This window comes from Xyrauchen texanus, chromosome 12 (genome assembly GCF_025860055.1).
Source record: "Xyrauchen texanus isolate HMW12.3.18 chromosome 12, RBS_HiC_50CHRs, whole genome shotgun sequence".
NCBI lineage: Eukaryota > Metazoa > Chordata > Actinopteri > Cypriniformes > Catostomidae > Xyrauchen > Xyrauchen texanus.
Genome location: NC_068287.1, coordinates 31436989 through 31452157, shown reverse-complemented (window position 1 = coordinate 31452157; position 15169 = coordinate 31436989). Strand labels below are relative to the sequence as shown.

Sequence of the window (15169 nt, the reverse complement as noted above, 5' to 3'; positions counted from 1 at the left end):
CTGGTATACTTTGTTTTTCTACGTTTCGGATCAGATTGTGCCCAGTCGACGGTGTTGCCTTTTAAAGTGTACTCTTTCGACCACGAGTGAATACGAGTTTGTCGCATGCGCACTACTACTGCTTTGTGATACTCTTTTAGTACATTCAGTGGCAGACACATACTGCAACAATGTTCACAGAAAAGGACTGTTCGCGTGTTGATGACGAAATTTGCATCAAGCATACCGTGCGGACAACCAAAGTATACTCTGAACTGCCCTGCAAAGGCAAAATGCAGTAACTACTCAGTTCGTCAAAACAGAGTTAAGGTCGAAATTGGTTCTGGTCTGAAAATATTATCTATCCTATGACGACATGTTTGGCTCAAATATGCTCAGATTCAGAGAAAACAGGGCGAGTATATTATATAATCCACATTTGGCTGGACAATGAAAAACTGGACAATGAAAAAAGTCATGAGACCATGGCTAGACCTATTTTTAAACCCCTCATTCCTCTTTTTCTCAGGCATCATGGCTGATAAAGACAAAGAAGTGCCCGTGGTTGAGGAAGAAGATGAGCCAGATCTGAACTACCAGCCTCCAGCTCAGAAGAGCCTACAGGAAATTCAGGAACTGGACAAGGATGACGAGAGCTTGAACAAGTACAAGCAGACCCTCCTTGGCTCTGGACCTGTGGTGGCAGGTAATGCATGTTTTGCTGTATTTGAGGCTGAAGCAACTCAATGTATTAGGTTGAATATTTCGATTGGTCTTAGTTTAAAACCTGTGTTTTGGCAAAATAAAACTGCCAACAGATTTTATAACATAAAATCACTTTACTGAAAACATATAGTATTAGTTATCAAGCATAGCAGTCCATTGTGTAATTAACTTTTTGCAGGTATTCCTTGATTTTTTTTCTCAGATGTCAATAAAGTACTATGCATCTACCTATGATTATAACTTAAATGTGTACAATGTAGTCTATCAGAAAAACTCGTACAAAACATTTATTGAATAGCTTTACATGAGTAATGAAATGTCCTCTGAGGATTGCCCTCCTTGTTAAAGCTAAAGAGTGTAATTTGTGCACCACTAGCATTACCAAGTGAAATTGCAGAAATAATGAATGTGTTCAAAAAGGTTTCCTTAACACTACCCCGTCATTTGTCAAACTCACAATATTGGTTGAGCCAATGTTGCTTCAGTATGTTGAGCTGGTCAGGATGCTTAAACAAACAGCAATTTTTAAAAAGCACCCAGTATAATCTCACAGTGAAATCCGTAACAGTAGGTTGACTTATGTAAAATTGGTCAAAACACTGCCCCCAATGGCCAATGCGGTAAGTGTTGTTGGGCTTATGAGCACCTGTGAGCTCCAATTTCCAGGTGTAATGTCCACAGAGGGGCGCAAAAAGAGAGTTGTGAAGCAAATTGTTTTAGGCTGTACAGGCTGTAATACAGCTAAGAGGGATGCATATTTTATAAACCGAAACCCCCAACCTATATCCCAAACCTAAAACTAACCATCAGTGGAGTAAAAGTGTAATGTTAGTGGGAAAATTAAACCCCTGAATCGTGCTGTCACTGATTATGTGAACGTGATTATTATTGGAATACTTTTGACAATGTGATTCCGGTCGTGCCACAAGGGAAGGTAAATGCACTGGAGCTGATGCAATAATGTCTGATAGGTGGTAGCGCTTTTCAGTTAGTCTGCATAATGTGGCCAATTCTAGGGTACTGGAACTCTCTGAAAAATTATGCTGACTTCCCGTGTTTTTATGTTGAAGCGCCATGGAGCCACAGTGTTTAAAATTTTCAGGGGAATGAACCTACTAATAGCTTACTTTTAGTTTTCTCTGCATGTAAAACTGGGATGAAAGTATTTTAACATTTATAAAAAGCTGTGGCTCATCCCTCAAAGGACTGTTCTCACTTCTTCCCCCTGCTGTCTAGACTAACTCATATCCCTAGGGGATTCCAGTTTTGGATCAAAGCCCCCAAACAATATCCTCTTAACTCAGTGAAAGGAATGATAAGGTGGCTATCACACAGTCAGAAAAGCATTGCATTGAATGGCTTTGTTGTTTAGAATGTAATACATGATACATGAATTATGATTCCACTCACAGCATAATGCTGTATAATTTGCATTTAATATTTTGTCACACTGCACAATGCATTAATTATAAGATCAGTTATTGTATTTCTGACTGGGAGTTATAGAATGAAATAATGTAAGTGCAGATTGAGAAATCTTTTTTTTTTCTTTCCTTTTTTTCTCTATGATGAATTGTGTCTAATTATTATAATCAAAGTCAAGCAATCCTAATAAATTTTTCCAGAGGGAAAATCCAATATACACTTTTAAATCCTTTGAGTGTGAACTGAGAAAGCTTGCTGAAAAAGCTTGCGGATACCTACAACCTTAGGAAATAAAGGCAGATTAATTTCTTCTCTTTGATTTAGACGATATTTCATTTTCTATTGAGAATATGTCAACTGCAGTATTTTCTTTTTTACCTTCAAATGCAACTGCCAAGGGTATTTACCTCCTGACTTCTCTGATTCATAAATTATTAATGTGTGTATTTTTGGTTATGGCCAGGTTAATAAAAGCCTTCATTCAAAATGCTGGAATGCATACTGCATCACCAGTTGGCACCAATCTTCTTGAGTCTCTGAGAACTGGCCTATAAAACACATCCTTTCATACATCCTCTCAGAACCATTTTAGTTGGACTTAAAGGGGAACTAAATGGTGTCAGTTTGGGAAAGGACTACCTGTTTATCCAACCAATTGCAGAAAGGGGGAGTGTTTGGAAACCTGTTTGAAAACAGTCATTATTTTTGCAATACCATTTGCTGACACTAGAGGACAAAAATTACACACTTCTCTTTTAAGGACACTTGTGTATGATAATGCTTTGATTCCCATATTTTCAGAAATTAAAGCATTTTCACATCGTCACTGGGTATGGAAGCCATGTAAAAACCAAAGCAGGCTTGTCTTGATGTCCATTAATTTGACATAAGATATTCTCAGATATAATATTGGGATTCTGCCTGTGTATATGTCAATCATATTTGGTGCGTGTGGTCCCTGGTGTGCTGTTTTGAATGTGAACTGAACATGCCTGTGGCGGGTGGTGGCACTCATAGCCATCAGTGGATGATTAACTACAGTTCCCACTTAAAAAAACAGTCCATCCTGCATCAATAACACTGCATCAGTGAGATTGTTCCAACCATTAGTTGTATGCGGTATTACACCACTAGCTTCCTTTTGACGATGTGGAAACAATTATTCAGCAGGACAATAGAGTTGATAAGCAGCTGTTTAAAGCTACTCCCCTTTCCTGCTTGATTCACAAGACAGCTTCAGCGATGAATGGCTGTTCATATAGGAATCTCCACAGATACAATTCTATTGGGTTGAATATGTACTGTTGTTAAAGGGGTTGGGCAGCAGCAGTTATCAGAGAGCTCTATCAGTCTGTTGAAATGTGCTGAGACTGCTTGCTAAGGTCACTAACCTCCATGCAGCTGTTTCCACCTAAACCTACACAGAATGGCTCTAGGGTGAATTTATAAAACATTTGCGCAAAAACCTGAACCTTATACACTAACCACATGCAATCCAGTTTAACCAGGTGGTAAAATAAAAGTAATTGTTGTTATTTTAAAATAGTTTGTTGTATTATAGATTGCATCATATTCACAAACATCAGCGCTATTTGCTTGTCGCAGTTAACGTTGCTCTATACTGCCCACAGAGAGCAAGTGGTAAATGGAATTTTATTAGAATGATATTTGTGTACATGTTTTTGTGATCATCATCACAGTAGTAATTTCAAATGATGGAGAAGAGTGTTATAAATGAAGTTAATGGCACAGTAGAAAATAACTGCTTTCAATGGGCGCTTCAATTGCTGCTCAAATTGAGCTGAAAATGCCCAAAAAAGTGCTGGGGTTGAAACGTTATTAGGTTATTGTAAAACGTATTAATGGAAAGGAGGAGGCGAGAACCGGCTTGACGGTATAAATAATAGTTTAATGGTAAACTTAAAAGACAACATAAACACACACATGACGGACATGTCCGCTAACGATCTCTCTCTCCTGCACGACCCTCTGCAGTCAGCCTTTAAACCTCACAGAGGCATAATTAGCCTAATACGAGACTGGGTGTGTAGGATCACGACCCGGCCCCGCTCTCCGCCCTGCCACAGTAATATAATGCTTAAAAGATTGTTTAAAAAGTGCATCACTACATCTCCCATTGAAAGCTGCTGCTCAAAATATCCCAGAGGTGCAGTTGCCTGTTGTGTTGGCCTGCAAAATGTTACCAATGCAATGCACTGAGAAAATATTTTTTGGGCTTGTTTGCACTGTTACCTAATTTATTATTTGATTTAGTGTATCGGATGCATAAACAGTGCAGACAGCAAATAAACAATGCTATCAGGGGGTGTGATTAATTCTAAGTGAATTATCCAATCTTCTCCTGTAATGGCAAGAGCTCTTATGGAAGCTAGAAAGGCTGAAAGGATTATATGGCAGCTCATTAGCAACACTGACTTAAATGCGTCTATCTTTTAATGAAAGGGATTTTGTTTGTGAAAGACACTTTATATCAAAGATTAACAAAACAAAGGAAGTGAGTGTGAATTGTATGGATGTAGAGAGAGGGAGACCCATCTCTCCACAAACATAAATTGATGGTATTCCTCTGCACAGATGTGAGATGATGAATGTGTCTTATTTACACTCTGATTGGCCTGTGCGTTGCAGGTGCACATGAAAGCCCCATTTTTTTTTTCCCTTCTCCATTCACACTCTGTTTGGTCCAGTCTAAGTGTCTTACCTCTAGTCTGAGACAGATGATGAATGAATAAAGCAGTCGTCTTGGAGGATTTACTCTGCAAGTAATGCCGTTGGATAGACAGGATATGCAAGAATGGACACATTCGATTGGATTTCTGTGTCAGACACAGATCAGCATGATACAGTGGTGGTAAATTATAGCCACTATAGCATCACTGTTTTTATTAGTTAAAATAATAGTTCACCCAAAAATTTTAATTCTCTAAGCATTACCTCTCTCTCATGCTATCCCAGATGTGTATGACTTTTATTCTTCTACTGTACACAAACAAATATTTTAAGAAGAATATCTCAGCTCTGTATGTCCTTACAATGCAAGTGAATGGTGATCAGGCCTTTTGAAGCTCCAAAATACACAAAGGCAGCATAAAAGTAATTCATAAGACTCCTAGGGTTTAATCAATGTCTTCTAAAGAGTTCTAATCTCCTTTTCACTGTACATCTTGCCATTTGTAGTCTCTAGGCATAATCATGATTTCAAGCTCGATTACACTTCCTCACACTTGACGCATACGCAGAGCACTAAATGGTGCTAGGAAGTATAATCGAGCTTGAAATAAAGATTGCCAAGGAGACTGCTGATGTCAAGATTTGTTGTGAAAAAGGAGTTTTCACAACAAACATTTTGGACTGTTCTCACAACAACGATTGGATCGCTTCAGAAGACATGGACTAAATCACCATGGATTACTTTTATGGTGCCTTTATGTGCTTTTTGGAGCTTAAAGTTTTGGTCACTATTCACTTGCATTGTATGGACCTACAGAGCTGAAATATTCTTAAAATCTGAAAAAAAAGTCTGTTCAGCAGAAGAAAGTACGTCATACACATCTGGGATGGCATGAGGGTGAGTAAATGATGAGAGAATTTTCAAATATTCCTTTAAGATTAGGGAATTTTTCAAAACTTTATATTACATTTCAGTACCTAACTCTTCCCTCACCATTATTGCCATGGATGTAAATTGTACCTTAAATCATCATCTTATTGAGGAGAGGTGCATCATTACTTTTGTAGGAGATCAGTTTAGCGAATTTCATCTGGCAGATGATAAACAGGCAAAAAAATCCCATAGATTTACAATGATGGAGGGACCTAAGCCATATCTAGAGACCATAATATAAAATAGATTGGGCTCTTTTGACTTGGACCAGTAAGAATCACAATCACAAGAATCACAAAGTAGGGGACAAAACTTCTCTGATGGATAAGTGGGTTTATCCTAGTGTAGCTATTGCATGTATGTATGGGTTTCTGTTTTTAATTCATTTTTGTCATTGCATGGTAGATCCCACCATTCCTAATGTTCAGGTGACCCGACTGACTCTGATGTGCGATCAGGCTCCAGGACCCATCACCATGGACCTGACAGGTGAGTCTCACTGCAAAACTATTCAATATTTTAAACACAATTACATACAATTAAGGCAGTCCAACTTTTACATCTTAAATTTGTATAACAAGTGTTCATAGAACAATAATTATGTGGATTGAGGTAAGTGGGTTGAATCGGTGGTCTCTATTGTCCACACAAAGGTTGCTGGTCAAGAGCAGAAAGGGCATTTGCTTAGTGGACAATATTGACAGAGTGCCTCTGCACAGCATTCTAATGCTTCACCTCCCCTGCCTTCAGAGGGATGATGTCATTGCTTCTGAGGCCAGCCAATGCTGGGGATGGAGACCTGCAACACAAATCAATCGTAAACTGCTGTATGTGGCTAGTTGACATGAAAGTAGTGGTCCATGCTATACTCAATCTAAAACTATTTTAAACCACATTAGCTAATTAATTTATTATTATTATACATGCAGATTTATGACCATAATATTTGAGATACTACATTGACATTCACGTGTCACAATGCAGGATCATTTGAAATGAATATGCAAAGGCAAAAATGTGATTAAAATTGTGAAATGGTAACCAGTTACAGGTTCTTTCCTTTATACTTACATGCATATAATTTTAACCTAAAATCTTGACAATGATGAAAAATTAAAGGACTGTTCCAGGTTTAATACAAGTTAAGTTCAATCAACAGCACTTCTGGCATAAAGTTGATCACTATTAAAAATAATTTAAACTTTTACCTCCTTTTCTTTAAAAAATCTAAAGTCGAGGTGACAGTGATGTACTACTTACAATGAAAGTGAATTGGGCCAATTTTTGGAGGGGGATTAAAGGCTTAAAAAAATTCAAATTTACTAAAATTGGATATACACTGAAAAGGTTAGTACGTGATTTGATCACACTAAAATCATGTTAAAAAGAACACAACACAGCTGCACACAAACCAGAGAACCGATCTTACAAAACATGTGTGAAGAGTTTGAAGATGAAGAGGAGATGCATTTCTATGCCCAGCCTTATTTGGACTACTCTGAAATCAAACTGAGAGAGATGGAAGAGGCTGAGGTAGTCACAGTCACAGCTGTGATGACTGACAGGACATTATGTCGATTGCTTGGTTTCTATTTGGAGAGTCTTGCCAGGTAGCCCCGTCCACTATGAATTGGCACTTACTGGCACATACCAGTTTATAGGTTATAAACTACTTAAATTTTCTGAGGGTGTCATACTTACCGACTGTTCTGCTGAGATCTCGCTCTCTACAGGCAGAAGTCTATCACACATGCACCGCTTCAGAATGGAGGAGACGTGATAGACATACCGGTTTTTTGCACCTTTCTCTTCAATTCTTCCAGTTCACCTTCAGTAAGAAGAAACATCCAAAACACTACGGTCTCCTGTAGTCTCTGTCTCCCTGTGGCTTTTGACTGTGTATGTGTGTATGTATGTCTCTTCAATCTCTCTCAGTTTGATTTCAAAATACTCCAAACAAATAAGGCTGGGCATAGAATGCATCTCCTTTTTGACTTCAAAATGTTTTGTAAGTTCTGTTATCTGTTTTGTGTGCAGCTGTGTTTTTTTTATATTTTTTATTGCTTTTTTTTATTATACTTTTGTGTCCTTTTGAAACTTATATAGCTGGTCACCATCCACTGCCATTGTATGACATCAGCAAACAGAATATTTTTCAAAATGTCCCCCTTTGTGTTATGAAAAAGAAAGTTATATTGGTTTAGAACAACACGAGAGTGAGTAAATAATGACTGACTTTACATTTTTTAAATGAACTATCCCTTATCCCAGTGCTCTACAAAAAGAAAGCTGTTCAGCTGTAAAAACTGTAACATCATTCTCAGTGTAAAAACTTGTTCATGTACCAACCTAGAAGTTCCTGCACATTTCCTCTTCTAGAACAGAACAAGAAGTGACTTTGCCGTTTGTGTTGGTCTTGTGTGTACAGGAAGGCATTGCCCTCTTAACAGAGTACATTGTTGCGTTTTTGTGTGTGCACTTCCTGTTTAATTCTTAAATGAAAAAAGAGGAACAATGATGGCTGGTTTAATGGTCATTTTAGTTAAAAAACTTCTAAACCAATGAAACTAGTCTCCTTCACTGATAATTGTGTATGAGTGTTGCTGTGTACAGAGAAAAGTTTGTCAGGCAAAGTGTCTGTCAGATTCACAAACAATGTTTTAAGCACATACATTTGTTCTTACACTAGTTTTAATGTTGGTGAATCCAGATTAGATGGAGCACATGTCTGCAGTTATAACACACATTATTTTTGTTACTCTGAAATAAGTAAGAGTTACTGGAAGGTCACTTATTCACTTTCTATTCAATTAAATAAATAGAAAGCATTTCATCTTTGCACTTCCTTGTTTCTAAGGCCACCGGGAATGATATCTGATATTTTACACACTTGTGGTTTTAGTCGGTTCGTAAGCCTTACAAAAAATGTAAGCTTAAAATGATTGATTATTCATGATTTCTGCGTGAAAACATTCACACAGTTTCTACACACAGATATGTATGTAAACACTTTTTACAAGAAAACTTTAGCTAACAGCATAAAATATTACACCGTGATCTTGTGTAAGCTGTAATTTAAGCTCCAAGCATTAGTGGTCTGTGATCCAGGGACACAGGTGTGCTGTCCTGCTGTATGTGACAGCTGAGGCTGGCACCTTACGGTGGTACAGCTGCTGGGACGGAACACGATAACCAGACTGAGCTTTTGATAGATGCCGACAGGCAGTAGAGGAGAAAGACTGTGACAGTCACTGGTGGGTAGAAGGTGGGGAGTGGAACCTGACTGCACTCCAGGCTTGAAAACCACTCACCATGACAGCAGAAGTTCTGCTCTACTGACGTTCACATTGGAGCAGCAGGAAGCCAGACCTTACCATGCGCTCTTAATTGAATCCTTCAAATGATTCCACATCTGAGCAGTTGAATATTTTGCAGGGTTTGTTGCATCCGGTCTCAGATCCTGAGAATAAATGCCTGGTGCATGTTTACATAGGAAATTAAACGCAAAAGCGCATTTAGTGTGAATGGCCCCAAAAGCATTGAGTTATTTGTCAGTTAAACCAATGAACAATCAACTCCCCATCAAATGTAGAGGGATGATAACACAATGAGTGAGTCATGTGTCCTTCCTTGAGATTGTAATTCAATTACTGTTCCCAACACACTAAATACTGAAAAATAGAAGATGAAGATGTAGTTTTTAAATAGTTGGTGAAGTGTTTCATTTCTGAAGCATAAGCAGCACCAAACAGAATTGGAATTATTATTATTTTTTTTTAACTGCTACAATCTCTTCCGCTCTGCCCCTGGTCCTCAATTGTTCATAAAATATTTTTATGCGCCTCTGAGTGCAACATGAGTCATCAACATTTAGTGTAAAAATAGTGTAAATTCTAAATGGATATGTCTGCTAAATGTATAGTTTAGTCAACTTTTATGAGCACAATAGCATATAGATGACTTAAAATCTAATAAACATGGACTAAAAGCAAGAAAAATCCCATTGTGATTTTATTAGGTCTTTAAAGTGACTGTGCATTATACAATTTTAACAAAATATAGCCTTTGCCAAGGCTACTGAGCAATAAAAAGTCATATACATTAATGTGTCAGCAGCAGACAGATCTTTAAAGGGAAAGTGAGATTTAGTGAATTATGTTTATAGTGATGAGAGGAGGGGAGGTAGCCGTGTTGAACCCTGCAGCAGTGGGAGAGAGGGTGGAACAGGGCGCTCTCATTCTCACCTCTTCCAGATTGCTGAGTTTTCAGACTGCTGGAGCCTCTACTGGGATCTATCTGCCTTGCTATTTATCTCCATCACTGCTGTATAGGAGCCATACAAACAGCATACCAACTACAATTTCTGCAAACTGTGTTCATAACCAGACGACACCCATGAATTTTAAATTAGAGTGAGAAAGAAAGTAATAAAGAAAAAAAGGAAAAGGTTGCTATATAAGGACTACAACTACAATAAGAATGTGAGTTTAAGTGCATGACATTTTTTGACCCTTTGTAGTTCTTATGTAGCATCTTTGTTAGCATATTACAATTTTAAAGAACACAATCGGAACACAATCACCCTGGAAATCATCATGTTGCTTCTGAAAGTTAGTGTACCCTGAATCCAACACCATTCTGCCAAATTACTGACAAGTGCAATCCTCCACCTGACATTTTTGCATCAGTTCAAGTGTAAATACATTTCCCTCGAGCACTACTGATAGTGTGTTGCGCAAGGAACCTTCAAGACATGGTATCTGGTACAAGAAACATCCCCCTTGTAAAACCACCATCCCAATTTACCATCCTCTTTTGATCAGTTTTGTCATGGATAACATAAGTTATCATGCAAGTAAAATATTTAGTTATCTGCATATGATAAATAAGGGAGAATAGCCGATCAGAATTAGATTTCAACATATTTGGGGTTGCCGGATATCAAGAGATGCAACCCCCCAATCAGATCTTTACACTTACACAGTTTGGGAAATTCTGTCATTGTGCTTTATTTCCCATGAATGCAGAATGTAACAATTACTAATTATACAAAATGTACTGTCCTTAAATTATTTTGTCACAGTTTTGGAGGTATCCTTGGGGTCATTGTCCATTTGGAAGACACATTTGAACCAAGCTTTAACTTCCTGGCTGATGACTTGAGATGTTGATTTAATATATCCACATAATGTTCCTTCCTCATGATGCCATCTATTTTGTGAAGTGCACCAGTCACTCCTGTAGCAAAGCACCCCCACAGCATGATGCTGCCACCCCCCTGCTTCACGGTTGGGATGGTGTTCTTCGGCTTGCAAGCCTCACCCTTTCTCCTCCAAATATAACAATGTTCATTATGGCCCAACGGTTCAAATTTTGTATCATTAGACCAGATTAATTAAAAATTAAAATCTTTGTCCCCATGTGCACTTGCAAACTGTAGTCTGTCTTTTTTATGGCAGTTTTGGGGCAGTGGCTTCTTCCTTGCTGAGCAGCTTTCAGGTTGTTGATATAGGACTCATTTTACTGTGGATATAGATACTTGTTTACCTGTTTCTCCAGCATCTTCACAAGTTCCTTTGCTGTTGTTCTGGGATTGATTTTAACTTTTCGCACCAAACAACATTCATTTCTAGGAGACAGAATGTGTCTCCTTCCTGAGAGGTATGGTGGCTGCGTGGTGCCACAGTGTTTATACTTATTTACTACTCTTTGTACAGATGAACGTGGTACCTTCAGGCATTTTTAAATTGCTGAACCAGAAAAAGGATGAACCAGAATTGTGGAGGTCCACAATTTATTTTTCTGAGGTCTTGTCTGATTTCTTTTGATTTTCGCATGATGTCAAGCAAAGAGGCACTGAGTTTGAATGTAGGCCTTAAAATACATCTACAGGTACACCTCCAATTCAGCATCAGAAGCTAACTGGCTAATTGTCTAAAGGCTTGATATAATTTTCTGGAATTTTCCAAGCTGCTTAAAGGCACAGTTAACTTGGTGTATGTAAACTTCTGACCCACTGGAATAGTGATATAGTCAATTAAAAGTGAAACAATCTGTCTGGACAAATGTTAGAAACATTATTCAAGTCGTGCACAAAGTAGATGTCCTAAACAACTTGCCAAAACTTTAGTTTGATAATATTACATCTTTGGAGCGGTTAAAAATATGGTTTTAATGACATCAACCTAAGTGTATGTAAAATAATGACTTCTACTGTAGTTTTAAAATTATGTGCTATTTACTTTAGCAACCATCCTGGATTTGGAGAACGCTAATTGTGTTCTTGGTTTCTGAAAAGAAAGGATCAAAATATATTTGCCATGAATGTTGAATCATCTGCCCACACAAAGTAAACAAGGTGTGATCTGCTTGCATATTAGTGCTGCTTATGAACATGTCATAAGAAGAGCACACCTCCCATGCTCATACTGTGGATGAACCAGAATAATCCTCTTGTTTAATCAGGATTATGTTATTACAGTAATTATCTGAGTTTTATTTTGCCAGTTACGATAAGGGATAAGGGATTTGGGATTAATCTATTTGATGTAAAACAAAAAGTTTTAAGGGGAAGGATGGCTATGCTGTTGTTGTTATATTAATAGCTAACCAGATGAGAATTTTATTTTATTTCTTCCATTGAACACAAAAGGAAATGTTTGACAGAATGACAGCCTCAGTCACCATTCACTTTTATTACATCTTTTCCATTAAATGCAAGTGAATGGTGATTGAGGCTGTCTTTCTGCATAACTTTTCCTTTTGTGTTTGACATTACAAAGAAAGTAATATTGGTTTGGAACAACATGCCATTGAGTAAATTGGAGAATTTTAATTTTTGGGTGAACTGTTCCTTTAAAAGTGGAGAAACTACATCCAAGGTCTCATATTCTATTATGCAACCAATATACTCAAAAAATAGAACCACAGTAAAGATTTGGAGCACAGGAAACTAATAAACACAATCTGGCACCAACGTGAAGGACACATAGCATCAATGATGTTGTTCATTGTATTAATATCCTATATCTCCTTCCTCCACTGTCTCAATCGTGTACATTATAAAGCACTTAGGGCAGATTCAAAGGATAAATTGATAATGCTGCAGTCGAAACTCTTGTAAGGAAGCTTTTTGCAATGAACCCATTTGAACTACAAGCAAACGAATGAACCCTTAATATTTACTGTTATGATATTGATTTCTGCTGTTTTGTTTAGCATGTTGAGAATGAAGATGTGAAATGCCAGGTAATGTTAATCTGGTACAATTAAATAAAAATTAACATCCACATTTTTACACAGGTGACCTTGAGGCTTTGAAGAAGAAGAATTTCACCATGAAGGAGGGCGTGGACTACAGGGTGAAAATCCACTTCAAGGTAAATATCCGATTTCAGACACAACATTCCTATTGCATTGAAATAAAACTTATTCTTCTTTATAAATTTTATTTTATTTTTTATCAATGATAGTTTCAATGCATTTGAATCATCCTGTGATCCCACATAGGAGAATCATGCACCTATTTATTTATTTTGAGGTGGCATGAGAGGCAGTCCTGGCATATAAAACATGATATAGGGAAACTATTTGGTTGTCTATTTTTCATATAGTGTGCAATGGGACTCGTTCAAATCCTGACCTAATATATAACTTTTGTTCGACATTTTGATAACTATTTTTGTGTGCGTATCTTTTTGAGGGTGATGATGAGGAATTTTCAGTTTAAAGCACAAAATCTGCTGAGGGTGTGTCTGGATTTGAATGACCAGATTTAGACATGTGAATGATGATTCCTGTCACAGAATTTTAGACAGTTTTTGTGCAACTTAATCATCAAATACAAATACTTTTGAAAATCCCCTTGGCTTAAAAATCTGAGGGGGCATGCTTCTGTTCCCAAGCCTCTGCAGGCTTAGATGTTGTTAGATATGAACACATATGTTATTAGATATTTTCGAGTAGAAGTGGATGGAATTATTTTTATTTATTTTTTATTTTTTTAAAGAATGTTTAGAATTCTTGTTCGCTCCCAAGGCTCTGCAGCACTATAAATAACTCACAGAGACGCTCTTTCCCAGGCTAAAATTTCCTAAAATATAATGCTCTTTTAATAAATATGTGTAAACAATTCCTGGTACAAAACAAGCAGGAAAGTGGGTTTGTGTATATTTTCGTTGTTCCAGAATATGATTGGATATTTTAGAACATTTGTTACCTTCTATTTTCGTGAGTGCGAAAAGCATCTGTGTGAAGCGTCTTATCCAGTTTTCGTGAGAGCGCTAATTCTAAATGCATTCTATGGGTGTATTGTATGTAAATGAATTGGAGCAAATCGTAATTAGCTATTTTCCTAAGAATTTGATTTGAATCTGAAGACATTTCAGAACCACCTCTTAACTCCAAATTCAGTTTCTGCATTTGCAGTTTGGAGATTTCACTTGAGCAGGTGGTAATATATTTAATGTCCTAATTCTGAAAGTACAGCACATTATTTAATGTCCTTGATGATCACTGTTGAAGCCGTTTGTTGAAACAAAAAATTATGCGATTTGTGTTACATTTTCTAGAGGTCATGGTTTATTTTTTCAATTAATATTATTATTATTGTTATGTTGAAGTCACTGTAAAAGGGGCCGGTGGTAGAAGGAACTCTTTGAATGTCTCTGGATCCAAGCCTTGCTCATCTATTTGCTTGAGGAGCTTGGCTTGAAATACCTGGAGCACCGTCATTGCGTGGAGTGCTGAACCAGCATGGCCCACTTATGAGTAAGCTTCTCCAGCCAGTGCGGATGTTTGTCGAAACTGATTGGAAAGATGTATAGAGCGTGATTTCCATGACCTGTTACTCACTGGGGAGAGGTGTGCTGCTACCGCATCCTCCACAGGGGATAGTTGGGGTTACCGTTCTCTTCCCCGTGATCCACATTAGAGAGGATGGTGTCACTGTCTAAGTCCTGGTGCGTGCCCTTCTCAGCACATTCACGCAATTCGTTATGAACTTTGGGGAAGAATAGGGCAGAATTGCAGAACACGGCCGTTTGACGGCGTCCGGACTGCAGGAACCATTCATCGAGGCGAGACAGTTCAGGTTCCTCTGGGGGAGATCGCTCAAGGTTAAGCTCTTTGTCCGCCCTTGTAAGGACATGGAGCATCACCCTGTCAGTGGCCCTTGCACGCTCCTCGCCCTCTCTGGGGGAGGGGTAGCAGCATCATCATCAACTGACCACATGCCTGATGCAGTGAGAGACAGTGAGGGGCTCAAACATATCCAATATTAGAATGTTGGCATTATTGTAGAGAGGTTTCAACTAGGTTGTGTAAGAAGGCACTCCCCATATGCGTCAATAAATACAATGTCAAGTGCGAGTCGTAAGGGAACTTCAAATGTGTTTCTAGGTCAAAGTGACTCAA

The 15169-nt window shown here is 37.9% G+C and overlaps 1 protein-coding gene across 2 annotated transcripts in view; it reads left to right on the top strand.

Moving 5' to 3' along the window:
• LOC127653237 (rho GDP-dissociation inhibitor 2-like) overlaps positions 1-15169 on the top strand; it is a 32168-nt gene that overhangs the window by 13054 nt on the left and 3945 nt on the right. For both annotated transcript variants that reach the window (XM_052139848.1, XM_052139847.1), the window contains exons 2-4: positions 509-685; positions 6161-6244; positions 13058-13134. In XM_052139848.1, the coding sequence (XP_051995808.1) occupies positions 514-685; positions 6161-6244; positions 13058-13134 (333 nt within the window). In that variant the 5' untranslated portion in view covers positions 509-513. The remainder of the gene's footprint in view (positions 1-508; positions 686-6160; positions 6245-13057; positions 13135-15169) is intronic.